At 38.2% G+C, this 15,011-nt stretch overlaps 1 protein-coding gene across 1 annotated transcript in view; it reads right to left on the reverse strand.

Moving 5' to 3' along the window:
* Positions 1-206: 206 nt before the first annotated feature.
* The window catches only part of CPZ (carboxypeptidase Z), a 34,004-nt gene continuing 19,199 nt past the window's right edge, over positions 207-15,011 (reverse strand). The window contains exons 7-11 of the mRNA XM_072335387.1: positions 10,833-10,991; positions 7,480-7,615; positions 6,323-6,462; positions 3,058-3,157; positions 207-1,252 (exon numbers count right to left, since the gene is read on the reverse strand). Coding sequence (XP_072191488.1) covers positions 903-1,252; positions 3,058-3,157; positions 6,323-6,462; positions 7,480-7,615; positions 10,833-10,991 — 885 coding nt within the window. The 3' untranslated portion in view covers positions 207-902. The remainder of the gene's footprint in view (positions 1,253-3,057; positions 3,158-6,322; positions 6,463-7,479; positions 7,616-10,832; positions 10,992-15,011) is intronic.

The following is a 15,011-nucleotide window of genomic DNA, read 5'->3' on the forward strand; positions in this document are numbered from 1 at the left end:
CACCATAGGTTGTGTGTACTTCCATCACTGAGCATATATTTCTGTGTTTTGCTTTACGTATTAAATTAGAAAACTTCAAATTATATTAACATCTATATATCGTAATGACTGGATTTTCAGACTTATTGGAACAGAATCAACTTTCCAAGCATTTTTCTTGATTCTGTGCGTTTACTGATGCAAGAGAGTTCAAAGAAATAAGACTGAGTATTTAACACTTCTTTTATTACACATGTCTTCAAAGGATAATTTCTGAAACAGTATTTGGGAAAAAATTATTTAATGATTCCTCGCTGATACTGACCTGTCTGTGAGCAGCCCATCCTACTGAATGTGCTACTTATTCAGGTACAGATTTACTTCCATATTCCTAATGATTTTTATTTTTATTTTTTTTTTTTCAGTCCAAAATCAATACTAATGTCACATGATGGATTAAAAAAATAATTGTGAGCTATACTAGAAGAGCTAATGAATGGAACTTAATATACTAATACAATGTAAAAAGAGAAGAGATTTCTGAAAATTGTTTTTAGTACATGGTCATTAATGTGTTAAGGCATGTACAAAAAATGCATTAAAGGATCAGGAATATATTCCTGCAGGTACTTAGAACCTAATAAATAATGAATGTGATGATTAACTACATGGGCAGAAGTACAGCACATTACTAAGAAAAAGACTGCATAAAACCTGGCTCTTGAATGGGTGTGCACCATTGCTTTTAATATATAAAAACACTTGAACAGACCCACTTGTGTGCAAAGGGAAAACAAAAGAAGGCTTGAATTAACATTGTACTTTCAAATGACACAGATTTAAATACTGCTAAGAGCAATCAGGATGCATGGAGCTGGGTGGAAGGGCAGCAGAACAAGATGAGCAGAGCACGATGGCACCATTCAATGCTGTTTAAGCAGCCAGAGAGGTTTATGCAGGCCTAGAGAGCTGAAGTAGGACCACCACCAGGGCTTCTCCCTGATGTGTTGTGACCCTCCCCGAGCCTGTGCATGTTGAGCATGGGGGTCATAGAGTTCCAGGGGGTCATATTGGTCATTCATGTCCTCCATGGGCCGGCGGAGAAGCTTGTTAGGCCAAACCTCAACGGGTCTCAGGACAAAGTCAACTCGTCCAGCCTGTTTCATCTTGATGGGAAGGGTGACCCTTTTCATCACCTTGGTGTAGCCCATGGCTTGGGCAGTGATTACATATGTCCCTGGAGGCAGGAGTCGCCAGTAGTCTCCATCAGCAGCTTTGGAAAGGGAAAGGCACAAGACAGAGCTTATTTGGTCTTCCATTCTTTACAGATACATACTCATACTCATGTGTGCTTGTGAATACATGCATTCACAGATGCGAAAACATTTAGGGAGCAGGCATTTAAAGGACTTTAGAAACAAGTCAACACAAATTTTGAAAAAAGTTCAGACAGAAGCATTTGAAGGACAAAAATATACTCTGCCTTTGAAAGTCTGGCCTTTGAGAACTTAAGGAAGAAAAATCACATGCTAAATTTCACTAACTGGGAAGCTTTCCTCCTTACTGCTTTTCTATGGGTACAAGGAATAACTCCAAAGAAACCAAATGAATTAAAAATTACGTGAAACTTAAGAAAGTGAAAGGAGAATCCAAGCTGCAATATATACATAAATATAGCATGTCTAAAGAGGTAAGAAATCCTTCTTTTTATTATATTACATTCTACTACTTTGCAGATGTTATAGTGCATAAGACCATGGAGTTGGAGCTGCAGATGGTATAAATTGCCATTAGTATAAAGTGAGTGTAAATTTCCTCCAGCTGAAGGTTACTCCCTGCAGGCAAAAAGCAGGGAGTTTTAAAATGCGATATTTATTCTCCATTTTGTATTTCCTTTATTTTGAATAATATGTTTCATAACTCAGTTAATGTTGCATTAATGTTATTTTCCCATGGAATTTTTCAGTCCTTTTTTTGACACTGAAATTTAAAGATGTTTTAATTATATGACATTTTTAACCCCACCTAACACAAGAGCAAATGCTCCATTTTACTTCAGTGTAAACACATTTTTTATTCAACCCTTAATTCTTTAAGTGTCCATTGCCAATGTGAAGCCATTGTCTGGGAAGACCTTTGAAAGAGACCCTATTTCATGCCAGAGTCTCCCATCAATTGAGTCTGCATCATCTCCACTGTTGTATCCTTTCTAATGTTAAGGCTTTTTGTTTTGTTTTATTTGTGATGAGTGTCTTTTTTTTTTCTTTTTTTTCTTTTCCAAAAGCTGGAAAGCATCCACTGCATTATAAGTCACTGTAGCTTTCCAAATTGATTCAACAGCTATCATTATAGGAAAAATGTTACCATTCACATCTCCTGTTTTGCGCTCCTATGGTCTATCCTATTCCTATTGAAATCAATAACGAAATGAAAGCATTTATTCCAATGCTCAGAACTTTAGGACTGTGAAAATTAGCAATTGTACATGCCTTGATTTATGGTTATCAGCTGGTGACACTGAACATAATTCAAAATTCTATGTTGCTTTGCATTCTATATAAACATTGTTCACAGATTGCATATATTTATGCTGTTTTTCAGATACAAAGAAAGGTTACTTGCCTTTCAAACACTGCACTTATTCCAGCTGCTAAAGCCAATGTAGATCCTACCATACATTCTATATCTCATGCTTAGAACATCTCATCTATTTTCCATGAATACAAGATGGACAGAGTAGACTTTGCCCCCCAGCACAGATATTGCTATATTTCTCCAAACATGAAATATGTACTTCCAGGTGGATTTCTGTATTTCTCTAGTTCACATTGTTTTTGATGGCTGGCTGACAGCTTCATGTGGAAGTTTTAACTGCAACAACTGTGTCATCCCAGAGACATGACAGACTGAACAGCCAGCTTGATATTTGCTCTCTCTAGCCTTTCTCAAAACAAACTCACAGCTGAGTCTTGATTTCTCAATAAGGTGACATTTCCATCAGATATGACAAGACTTCGCAGGTTCATTTCTCAGTGCTTTCACTCTGTCCCAGGAAAAAGTCTGAAACAAAAATATTACCTGTGGTGATATCATGCTGGATGCCTCTGACTGAAATTCTAGCATTTTTAATTGGGTTGCCAAATTTATCAGACACAATTCCTTTTATTCCTCGATGAACCTGGAAAAGCAAAGCAAAGATACATAGGTCACTGATCACAGCACCACATCTAAATATTCTACCCATGTCGAAAGGAAACAGATTTCAAGAGATTTGATCTATTACAGAGGATCTTGGATGCTAATAACTCTTCTGATCACATCTACATTGAGATCTCAAGAGCAGCAATATCTTCTTGGAGAGAGCTAATGAAAAGGGAGAAGAGAACAAGTGCTCTCCCAGGCTAGGCATATTGCTGTGCATTGCAGTGAGGGTCCCTCAGCTGGACAGATGAGTGGCATCTTATGATACAACCACAGCATTTAAAAACTGTTGCTGATTGCCTACCCTAAACCCAGAACTGGAAAGAAACAAAAAGTTAAAGCTGTAAAAAAAAAAAAAAATCTCATGCTCTACACACAGTGTAAAGGAATCATAGTTGCTATAAGCAGAATCGAGTCAGCATAGAGCAGTGGCCCTTTACTCAAAGTACTGCATTAAAAGATGTGAGAAGTAAATCAAAATCTCACATAATTCTTAGTTTTTAGATGATACTACACATAAACAATATACTGCCATGCTGGCAGCAGAATGAGTTAATAAAGCTTTACAAAGAAACCAGTTCTTTTTTGTTAATAGATAGATAGTTTTCATTTCCATCCACTTCTTCATAAAGGACACCAAAGTGCATAAAGATCCAAAACTGCACAACTGTCTTGTGGTAAATTATTTTAGAGTGAAAACATACAAATAAAATAATAACATGAATTCTAAGTAAGGAGAAATCAGAAGAAGGATAAATCTTTGTAAAGTGCTATATTTAACTCTGTGTTAATATTAAATATGCAATTCTTTGTGCAATCCTTATATCCTATGTAATTCTTAATGCAATATTTTAAAATCATTTTCAACACACATTTATAAATATTAATCAATATATAACGCTGAATACAGTTATGGAACTGTTATATTTTTATTTAATATGAGTGAATAAGACTATTTCAGGAAAATTTTTGGCCACTTTGGTCTCATCATCTCCATGCTGACTACACATCACTACATGTCAGACTGTCATGATAGCAGTGTGTATAATATCCTTTTTCTCTTCTCTACAAGCACAGCTGCTTGAGCTGATGAGAAATGTGTTTGGTGACATACTAAAGAGCAATGTGAATTCTGTCAAACGAGGAGGTGCACAAACAGCTCACTTTATTTAAGGATCTTTCTTTTGCAGCTTTCAAAAATGGAAATGGAAATAGTTTCTACTGGAAACTCTGTACGAACTTTGAATTGAAAACTGACTCCATTCCTGTTTTTCCCGTGAATTGGTATGATTAACTTGTGCTGTTCTTTACTTATTTTTCTCCCCGACTTTAAGGAGTATCAAAAAAATATATCAAAGCAATGGAAAAAAATATAGTGAAAAATAGATGTTTAAAAATATGCCGTTGAATATCTAACTTTCTGGTAACTTTTTAATACCAAGCTTGAAAAATATTTAGTATAGTCAAATGACAGCAGGTTTTTATTAAAGACGAGATGATTGTACTGCCATTTTAATGTAGCCTTTCTATACTGAGTGGAGCAATTCACTGATGGATTTAGAAACAACTCAGTCTAAGGACTTCAAAACTGTCCCTTAAAAAAGATTATGATGAAGAACTGCAATTTACTTTTCAGCATTGGACTTGAGGATTTATCATATGGATAGTGGGTAAATCTGGTCAGAAGAGTCATCTCTGAGTCAAATTGAATTTACACTGTAGACATACTTAAAGTAGTATGACCTCATCCAACTTCAATAATAATTTTGCAATTACAAGAGGAGAGAATAAAAATGACAAATATGAAATTCCTTTAATGATGTTGATTTGGTTTCCTTTATTAAATACACTGGTTTTGGTTTTGTCTCAGGTCTGTGCCACGTAGAGAGCAGAGAGCAATCCAGAGTGCTTTTTGGTACAACTTCCAATGGGGAGAAGAGATAAGTGTATGTGAAAATGAATACTACTTCAGTGTGTTAAGTCAAGGAGATCTGTACACACACCAACCAGCCTGGTATGTGTCAGAATAAGAAAAGTTAGAATTGGTTATGGCAGACTTAATCCTTATCGGGAGTAATTCAGTCATCCTTATCTACAAAGTTGTTTTGCTTACTGTCCTGCATTTACTCAAAAAGCTTTTCCGGCACAGACTTCTACAGTATCTCACACACTATAAAAATCTTTACATCTTGAAGGCTTCAACTGCAATATATATGGATTTAACCCAGCTCCATTTGGATTCACTAAAACTCATTTTCATCAGACAGCTGTAAAATGAAATGAGTTTGGTGGTCTGTACTGTAGACTTTATTGAATGATGATACTTACCACAAGTAGCAAGAGGTTGCTTAGAAAGGCAATAAAAACACTCCTAACTATTTTAAATTACTGTGTACTCTATCAACATAAGGCATGACAGAAATCTAATCTACTAATGGCTGAGAGAAAGAGAAGCAACTTCTGTTTCTGTGTTCACTTACTTATTGTCAGTGAGGTATTTGTTTTTGCTGAGCTCAAGCTTGTTATTAAAAATGACTTTTTAATGGCTTGCTTTAATGCTTACAGGCATATAGTTGTCCCTTTAGAAAATGAGGCCTCAAACCTTTTAAACTATTTTCATACAGAAATTGAGCTTAGAACTGTGGAAACAATATTTCTTGCAAGATACTAAGAACCTCCCCATTCCAACTGAATCTGTATCTCCTGTTGCTGTACAGCAGAGTTTGTGCCACGAATGTGGAATATGACAGTGAAAAGTTCCAAGAAGCTTTCTGGAAAACAGGTATCTTGGTTTATTCTTCAGGAGAAAGGCTGATTTGTATTTTTCTTTATTTTATTTATTTATTTTTTTTCCTAGCATTAAAGTTAGAACAGTTGATTTATAATGTTGCACAAAGTATAGAATTTTCACTTTTTCATTCTTTTAAAGTTCTCTATCTTCACCTTTCCTGCAAGACAAGGCAAATATTATCTGTAAGCCCTATCAGACAAGTGGAGGCCCTGTGCTGCAGGTGGAATGTGATGACTGATTTAGTGCTGTCTCAGTAATAACTAACCAGGGAAGCAGTAATGAGAGAAATATTGACAAAGAAAATAAGAAGAAAAACCATAAGCACTCAGGTCTGAAAAAGTAGAGTCATACCATCTCCATGTAGTTCAGAAGGGCATCTCTGTTTTCATGCCAGATTGTAAACAATTCTTCCTCCAAAGGAAATTTTTCACATCCTACCTCCACAGTAATTTCAAAGCAATTTGTATGAAGGTAGTTAAAATCCGCCATACCTACAGATTCAGAAAGAAAAAGAAGAGATGAAGAAGAACCCATTTAACTCCAAACTGGAATTTTCCTGTTGCAGTTGGCTGAAGGCAATGGCCAATAGGTAGAAATTATTCAATAAATTCAGAATGTTAACTAATGACTGTGACATTGCTTTCCAGTGAAGAAACATTATTTCAAGTATTGTTCACCTGGCCAGGAAACAGCAATAGAAATATAAGAATTGGCTAATCACAGTAATTAGATAATCAGCTATATTAGACATGATTTGCCAAAGGTCTTCAGGAAAGAGATGACCTTTTGCCACTAGAACAGTCAGAAATGTTTCTGCACAAAAGGCACTGGAAATAATTTTCAAAAGAATGTAAGTCTAGGATACTTAAACTTGATTCTCACTCATGCCTCAAATCTTTCTGAATGCCCACTTTCAATGCAATGATTTTGAGAACCATCCGAGTTCAATTTCAAGACATGATTGAAGTGCCTGTGAAAATGGTATGAACAATAGTAACTATGAGGGGAAAAAAAAGAATAATACTATTGAGAAAATCAAATTATCAACTTAAGCACAAATTAGTCAGAAGTTTGTTTCTGCTGTTGATTTTCATTACAAAAAATGTTTATTTAAACAACTTGAAAAAGCAATATTTTCAAGAAGAAGAGTACAAATCCAAAAGGTGAAATCAAACCCATGGTACTACAGTATGACAGCACAGCATCAAGCACTTATTTCTACTTTTCAGATTTTAAAACCAGAGGAATCTTATATACAGTAACAAATGTGACTTGTATAGCCTGGTAACATTTCTAGATTTTATCAGGGTTAAATATATCCCTTGGCAGCTGGAAATAGATGCTACCTACATACATATCACTATTTAAGTCACTTACAGGAAACTTTCTGCAAGGATTAGACTTAAAGAAAACTGAAATGAATAAAATTATTTCTGTCAAACCCTTATGTCTCTTTAAGGTCGTATAGAGGTTGTACCTCTCTTGAAATGATGGTAAAGTGGTTTTACCTCCAGTGAAGCTGTACCACTCAGCACCATTTATAATACCTCCACGTTTTACAAAATTTCCACCACAGCGATGTTCGGATCGGTCTGAGATGACTGGATGTGCATCAGCATAAGCTTTTGCCAGCATTTTGAACATCTGAAAAAAAAAGGTTTGAAATAAACAGTAAACATGTTAGCCTTCAGTCATGGCTGTTGCTGCTAGAAACTCTTGCTGTTGTGAGCCCAGACAGTGAGCAACTGAAGCAGATGGAGAGTGAGAACCTCTGTGTTCTGCCAGAAAGCTTTCACTTGCTTTCTTCTCTAAGGTGCTCCCCTGCAATCCAATATATTTAGCCAGTACTAAGTACCTGTTGATTTTATAACACTTGGATTTAATCTATCTGAAGCAGACATAGTGAGGTTGCTTGGTTGGTCTAAATTCTGGGTTTAATGGCTGAAATCAGCTCTCCCCACTGTGTTCTAGCTATTGCTATTTTTATTGCTTCAGAAACACCTACACCAGCCTCAGCCCAACCAGATCTTTGCATCAGCTGCTGGTGATTAAAATAGACAGTGTCAATTTGCTTTGCACTTATCATTCTCACAGGACAACCTGCCAGTTTGATCTCAATGACAGTTGCTTCTTCACGGGGCAGAAACCATTCCTAAAAATGGAAGGATAGGATGTAGAGATGGAGTGTGTCACCACCGATCTCTTAAGAGTGTTAATAGTGATAAAGAGCAGCTGAGTCATCACCCAGAAAGAAAAAGTGATAGGTACATGAAGTGAAGACAGAAGAAGCAGCAATGATCTGGGGAAGCCATTTCTTTGAATCAGTTTTCTATCATTTTTTCTCCAATTCTTATTCCAAATTCTAACACAAATATTCCCATCTATTTTTTTTTTTTTTTTTGATTCAAATCTCATCTACAAAAACTACAATTCCAGATTTTTGTCCTGAAATGACAGCAGTGATAATAAGCCACCAGATCAGATCAGCTTTGTGGGTTGCACTGCATAGTTCTTAAAAGAACATGCAAGGAACTGGGTGTGTACAATCTTAGGTCATTTCCAACCCAAACTATTCTAGGATTTATGTGAAGAAAATTTGCCAAAATCTTTCTGATGGCCAGAGATGCTGTGACTGGCCACAGACCTCAAAATAATTCCATGTTTATACAAAAGAGTGCATAATATAAAAGAACATAAAGGGAGATGATGATGAGAAATTTTGGAAGCATGATGTCCAGTTGGTAAAATGGGGTACATGCTGTTACATGCCAACATTGATCTCACTGGTTGACACAGGTTGGGTTTTTTAAGTGGGAGAAAGGAAGAGTTTCCATTCAGCAAAAGGAGCGAACTTGACTCCATTTTAGTGTGCACTTTTCCACCCCAGTGGTCACAGGGTCAGTGCCACTAACACAAAGCAACAACAGTTTGCTGGAAACAGCAGGCCAAAATATGGAAGGTTCTGGATTAGGTTATCTGAAACAGATGCAAGAACATGGCATAAAGGCATGGGTCAGTTTTGAGACTCAGCAGTTAGAAGCCTAGTTAGTGATGCGGGTTAAAGAGGCTTGAAATCTGTCACTGCCAAGAGGATCTCCATACTGCCAAACATACACCATGAGAGACATATGTAAGTTGCAGCACCCTTCCAGCTTTTGCTGGAAGATCTCAAGGATTTCAAGGAGATATAGTTTGAATGTGCTTTGTAGAATTTGACTTTTGAAATTCTGGACATTGTCTGTATTGCAGCATTTCGCCCAGGGCTGTAGACAAGGGTGCAAATTTGCGTCTCTTCCCCTTGCATGGTGCATTTGGCAGATCAGTGTTCAGAACAAGGGATACAGCTAACATATAGCAGCTAAAACATGCTGCAATATTTCAGGTTGCCAGTTCCCCAGCAGCAGCAGATTACATTACTTAAATGCAAGTCACTTCACAGGTACACATTTTATAACTTCCCAAGCAAAAGCTAAGTGATGCTGGTAATTTTATTAAAGTTCCTGAGATGACTCATTGAAAAAGTTGGTTTAAGTGGAGCATATTCCAAGCCCCACCCTTTTCCCTCTCCCTGAACCCCCCAATATATTCTAAACATCCAAGTTTGTAACTAGTTTCCCAGGCTTTGCTGCTACTGGCTATGAAGCCATCTCAGCATGAGGTTCTGTGTCTTGCATCCCAAAGGATGGAGCTCTACATAGTTATGAATCATATTATACAAAATATACATGCTGTCTCTGAATGGAGATGATGTCCTTCATTCCCACATGTGAACTGCTGGATGAAGCATGTGTGGCCATAGCCTTGCACCATCTCTGTGCAAGATGACACCTCTAGGCCAGGTGAGGGAACATACTTGTACATGGATGTGTTTGTGACATCCACTAGACTTTGTAGCTTCTCACCAAGAGCTTTGGTAGTGTTCAGTGCCACCCACCAGACATTTGTTACATGTGTTTTTTACTGTGCAGTGCCTGATCTATTTCACTGCTAGATCACCGTTATGCACACACAGTCAGTACACTTCACACCACCCAGAAGAAACGAATTGATATAGAGAATGTTAAATAGTGAGAAATATTTAATAGTTGCTAATGAGAACTGTCACTTTAGAAAAGATTCGTCCCAGAAATGTGCTCAGTGATAAGGGATATCTCCAGTCAAAGACCAACTTCTGATGATTTTCAATTGCTGTAAGCTGGGTAAGGAACCACATTTGCTTAAGAGGCCAGGGACACTTTTAACACACACTAGAAGGATAAAGAGCTGGCTCTTCTCCTAGTGGGCTTGTCAGCAATGAATACTAGATTGAGGAAATCAAAGGGAAATAGGAAAGACAGCAAAAAATTTTACAGAAGATTTACAGCGATTCCCAGATGAGGAACCTGAGAGGGGAAAACCATTCCTACTCTTCTGGAATAAATGTTACAAGACTGCCACCATATGGCAGGCAGCCTTTTTGTTACTACAGATTTCAACACAACACTTCTGATGAGACTTACTTCTATCATTCTAGGAAAAGAGTGGTAAAAACAGCAGAGCTTTCACCCCTTATATAGTGACATCCTTACTTTTCTTAACCTGACTCACCTGGAAGCATGTTTGGCTTCATAAAACATGAGTAAATTTTTACACATCAATATTTTTAGAGCACATAAAGTGATTGCATGAATTACTTAATGCATAAATCCTTGTTTGTTTGTTTGTTTTTATTTTTCTTTTTTCCTTTGGAGAATACGTCCTATTTATTTCCATGAAAACTACAACAGATACAAAGTGCTAAACAGCACAGCTTGACAGAGCAAATTCAAGTTCTGCATAAGGAAACCATATCAATATACCTACTGTACAAAAATCATCTTACCTTCTCATCAGGTGTAGGGGAGAACTCTTTTTCTTCCATAGGATGCCTTGAATAGTCATAAGGATAAGTCACAACTAATTCACCCCCATGGAGGCTGGCAGAGAGCACAAATGGGATGGACCTCATCCACTTCATGACTGCTTTAGTCTCAGGTGCTACCTGAAAACCAGAAGGAAAAATAGCCATGACTGATTGATCAGCTCTGAAGGGATTTGGTCTTGAGCAGGATAAAGTCCTGTGAAGAAGAATGTGTCAAGAAGAATGATGAGACTCTTCACCTCTTCCATTCCACTGATTAATGGGGGAAAAGTGTCATTTTGCTCAAGGGGACAGATCATAGAATCATAGCATCTTTGGGTTGGAAAGAACCCTCAAAGGTGATCTAGTCCTACTCCCCTGTAACAAACAGGGACACCTACAGCTAGGTTAGGTTGCTAAGAGCCCTGTCCAGCCTGACCTTGAATATCTTCAAGGACAGAGCATCCAGCACCTCTATGGGCAACCTGTTCTAGTGCCTCACTGCCCTTACTATAAAAAATTGATGACATGACACGTACTGTTTTTACATCCCTATAAACCAGAAGCAAACACAGTGGAAAAAACTGATGAAAAACAAAACAAAACAAAAACAAACAAAAAACAAACAAACAAACAAAAAAACCCAACAAAACACAACACAAAACAAAACAAACAAAGAAAACAACCAGAACACCAACCAAAAACAAAAAGCCAGAAACTTTGCCAAAGAATACTTTTTCATTGCAGCGGCACTTTCAGCAGTTCAAAGTGATGACGCCGTTATTTGTCGCGGTGCTTTACTATTATTTGCAAACCAGGTCTCTTTTCTAGTTTAATTTCTGAAACAGCAGGGCTGACTTTGGATGGGATACAAGGATCAGTTTGTAATGCACAGCACTTGTTGGAAATAACATCTCATATATACACTGACCTTAGCTCTGCAAATAAAAGGAAACTAACAGATATAACACACAACAACAACTTCAGTTCACTTGTAGGGAACTGCTGCAAATAGGTCACAAAGTTCGTCTTTCTGACTGTGCATGAGAGGTGACAACAGCCGGTGAGTGGGGATCGGACCTCGGGGACACCGCGTACACGCGGGTCTTCGACCATCTCCGTGCTGAGAGATTTCACGGACCCTCTTCGGCGCTGGTGAATTCTTCGGGGTAACAGTGTCACCTGGTGGCTGGTCCCCGCAAGCCCAGACACCAGTCGGTGCTCTTGGAGGTGAGACTGTTTTCTTTGCAACTTGTGAGGATATCAGGGGAAAAGAACATTGTCGGTCCAGACTCTGCTTTGCAGAAATGCATATATGCAAGTTTAAATATATATATATATATATAAGTGCAAGATTTGTTACACTAGATTTACTGCGGCATTTCTGCAGGGCTGCCTATGCTGCATGTTATTCTGCACTATCTGTGCACTATTAGGAACTTGTCCAGCCAGGACCCTGGAGGGGCTAATATCTAGTGCCAGAGAGCCAAGTGCCTCTAATGGTTGTGCTATATAGCTCAAAACACAGTAGATACAGAAAATAAATGAATAAATAACACCCTAAAGATCAAAACATTAGGTTCACAGTAAGAGTAATTCCTGTTTTCTTTGCATCAGTCCCTGCACAGGTATAACTTCTGGATGAGACACATCTAAATACAGTTTTACATATGCTGGTATATTAACAGGCACACTAGGAAATCACACTTTTCTACATCTATTCCCTTCATACATCCAGTCACAGTTTTACATTTATCTGCATATGATTGGGGTGCATTCGCTGAGCTGTTTGAAAAGTTTGTACCTTGTATTTGGGAACTAGTTGGAACATGAAGTACATGATAGTGCTACAAGGTAAATCATTAATGGGCAGATGGTCGGACTTGATGATCTTAGTCGCCTTTTCCAATCTTTATGATTCTCTAATTCTATAATTTTATGATTAAGAAATGTTTGAGTTGCAGCTAACATATGGACACAGGCTAGGTTGTGCTACTTGTCCACGACCAGAAGCACTCTGCACACCAGAAACATAAATCATGTTTTTTGTATAACTATAAAGGTTAGTTTCCAGAAAGGGAATGGCCTGTAAAATCATTCTGAAAGTCAAATAGAGAGCACTCCAGGAGAGGGTACTCCCTGCACCACATGCAGATGCCCAGCCAGGGAGGATGTACCCTGAGAATCATCCCTGCTTCCAAACAGTGCTCATAGGTCTCGCTAAGATTTTAGCTGTTTCTGTCATTCAGTGGGCAAGGGTGAAATTAGAATTTTGACTCAGAGAGCTCTGATATTCTGCTCTCTTCTGCTTAGACTTGCTCACTAGACACCTGCATAAGCTGCAAGGCACTGCTGCGTCACATAGCCAGTGTCTTGTAGAACCAAACGCTGTGGAAAAACAGTAATTTCAGTGTCATGGTTTTTATCCTAATTGCATTTCATCAACTCTGTGATCCACAACTAAGGCTTTGAAATGTGTCCATCCCTTTTTATCTTGTTTCAGATCCTTTGGATGATATCAGATTCTGTCTCACTCTGTCCTTTGACTGTTTGTAGGTTTTTACTATAATGTGGATTCTGTGTTTGTTTTTCATTTCTTTTTCACCAAGGTTCTTGTTTCTCAGTCAGAGGAAATCAATCTTAAGGTATTCATCTCACAAGAACAATTTGAGATATAATTAGAAAACAGCTGAATTATTTGACCATAATTACAGTGAATGGGCACTACCTTTTAAAACCCGAATCTCATTTTTATCAATTATACTGTAATTAGTTACTGTGTCTATAGCTTTCAAAGGCTTTTTTTCCCCACATCCCCTTTTAGAAACAACAAACTTCATTTTTCTAAATGCTCTGCTGGCCTCCGCTGGCACAGACCTCCAAATCCTGTTAAGATTCAAGCCAATTTAACTGGATTCATTTCAAATGAAGCCCAAAGTCTCTCAGACCTAGCCCTCAGACCCTGTATTTCAATAACATAAAATACCAGGGAACAAAAACCACTGTACCGTAAGGTCTAGAGGGAGGTCAGAGCCCTCCTGAGACTGTGAGATTGGCTCGGACCACACTTTCCAGTTTCTGATCTTTATACAATGTCCTGCAATACCCACATAATTACTTTAATAAGGCAGGTAATAAACACTATTAAGTAAATGAAAGCTGAGAGGCTGGTGTTGAAAAGCATGACCTAATGCTTTTGCATACACAAAGCTGACTTCTGTAGGAGCCATGGATTTGTCCGCCTGACAGAATTGAAGCTTCTTATGGGAGAGGTGCTTTGGCTGCTCTGTGACTACCGTCAGTGCAGGAGAGGAACCTAAGGTGGTGAGACTGCTCACCACTATGCTTCTGAACCAGGCATAACTACAGTTATCAAGGAGATTCTGTGGTGCCATTCAGGCCACAGACAAATCAGTTATCTCCTTTGTTCTGCAAAGATGCTTTGGGTATTGTTTAGGTCAGGACCCATTTTGGGTTCAGGAAAGTACCTAGAGGTCTCCTGAGTCCTTTAGTAGTATGAGGAATGAGTCACTGAACCATCAACTTATTTCTAATTCATATTCCTAAGCAAGGACAAGCCTGCAGGAGTAGAACTGTGTTTATTCCTCAGGGCCTGTCCACGCTAAGGCAGACATCAGACAGAGGGTGGGTTGGTGCCAAGGCTTCCTGGTCTGGGGTGACAGACACATGTTGGTGACCAGGGGCAGAAATGGCCATGACAGTAGAGGTATTTGCAGGAGAAATGTTAGCCTGTCTCCAAATTAGCCCTCTGTAAACTGCTCTGATGATACACAACATCCCTAAGGATGTTCCATAAGGCTGGAAACAAATCCTTGCAAGCATCTAACTCCAGGGAAGCACACATATAGATATGGATCAAAAAGCTTGGCAGACAACAGAACTGCAATTGCATGGAAAGCCAACCTTGACAAGATCGAGAACAAGGCATTGTTTGCTCTCAAACCAGGAAACCAGCAGGAAGTTCTCACCAAGAGAGACAGCTTCTGCAAGTGGGATTAAAGTAGCATAGCTACTCCCAGTAAGCTAGACATATATATTTATAATGACTGTTGTGATATAATATTATTATTGCTGAGCAGGTTCTGGGTAATTAATACTTTGTGCTGTAAATGAAGGCAGGTTCGCAACTAACTCGATAAT

The sequence above is a fragment of the Excalfactoria chinensis genome, chromosome 4, assembly GCF_039878825.1.
Source record: "Excalfactoria chinensis isolate bCotChi1 chromosome 4, bCotChi1.hap2, whole genome shotgun sequence".
Lineage (NCBI taxonomy): Eukaryota > Metazoa > Chordata > Aves > Galliformes > Phasianidae > Excalfactoria > Excalfactoria chinensis.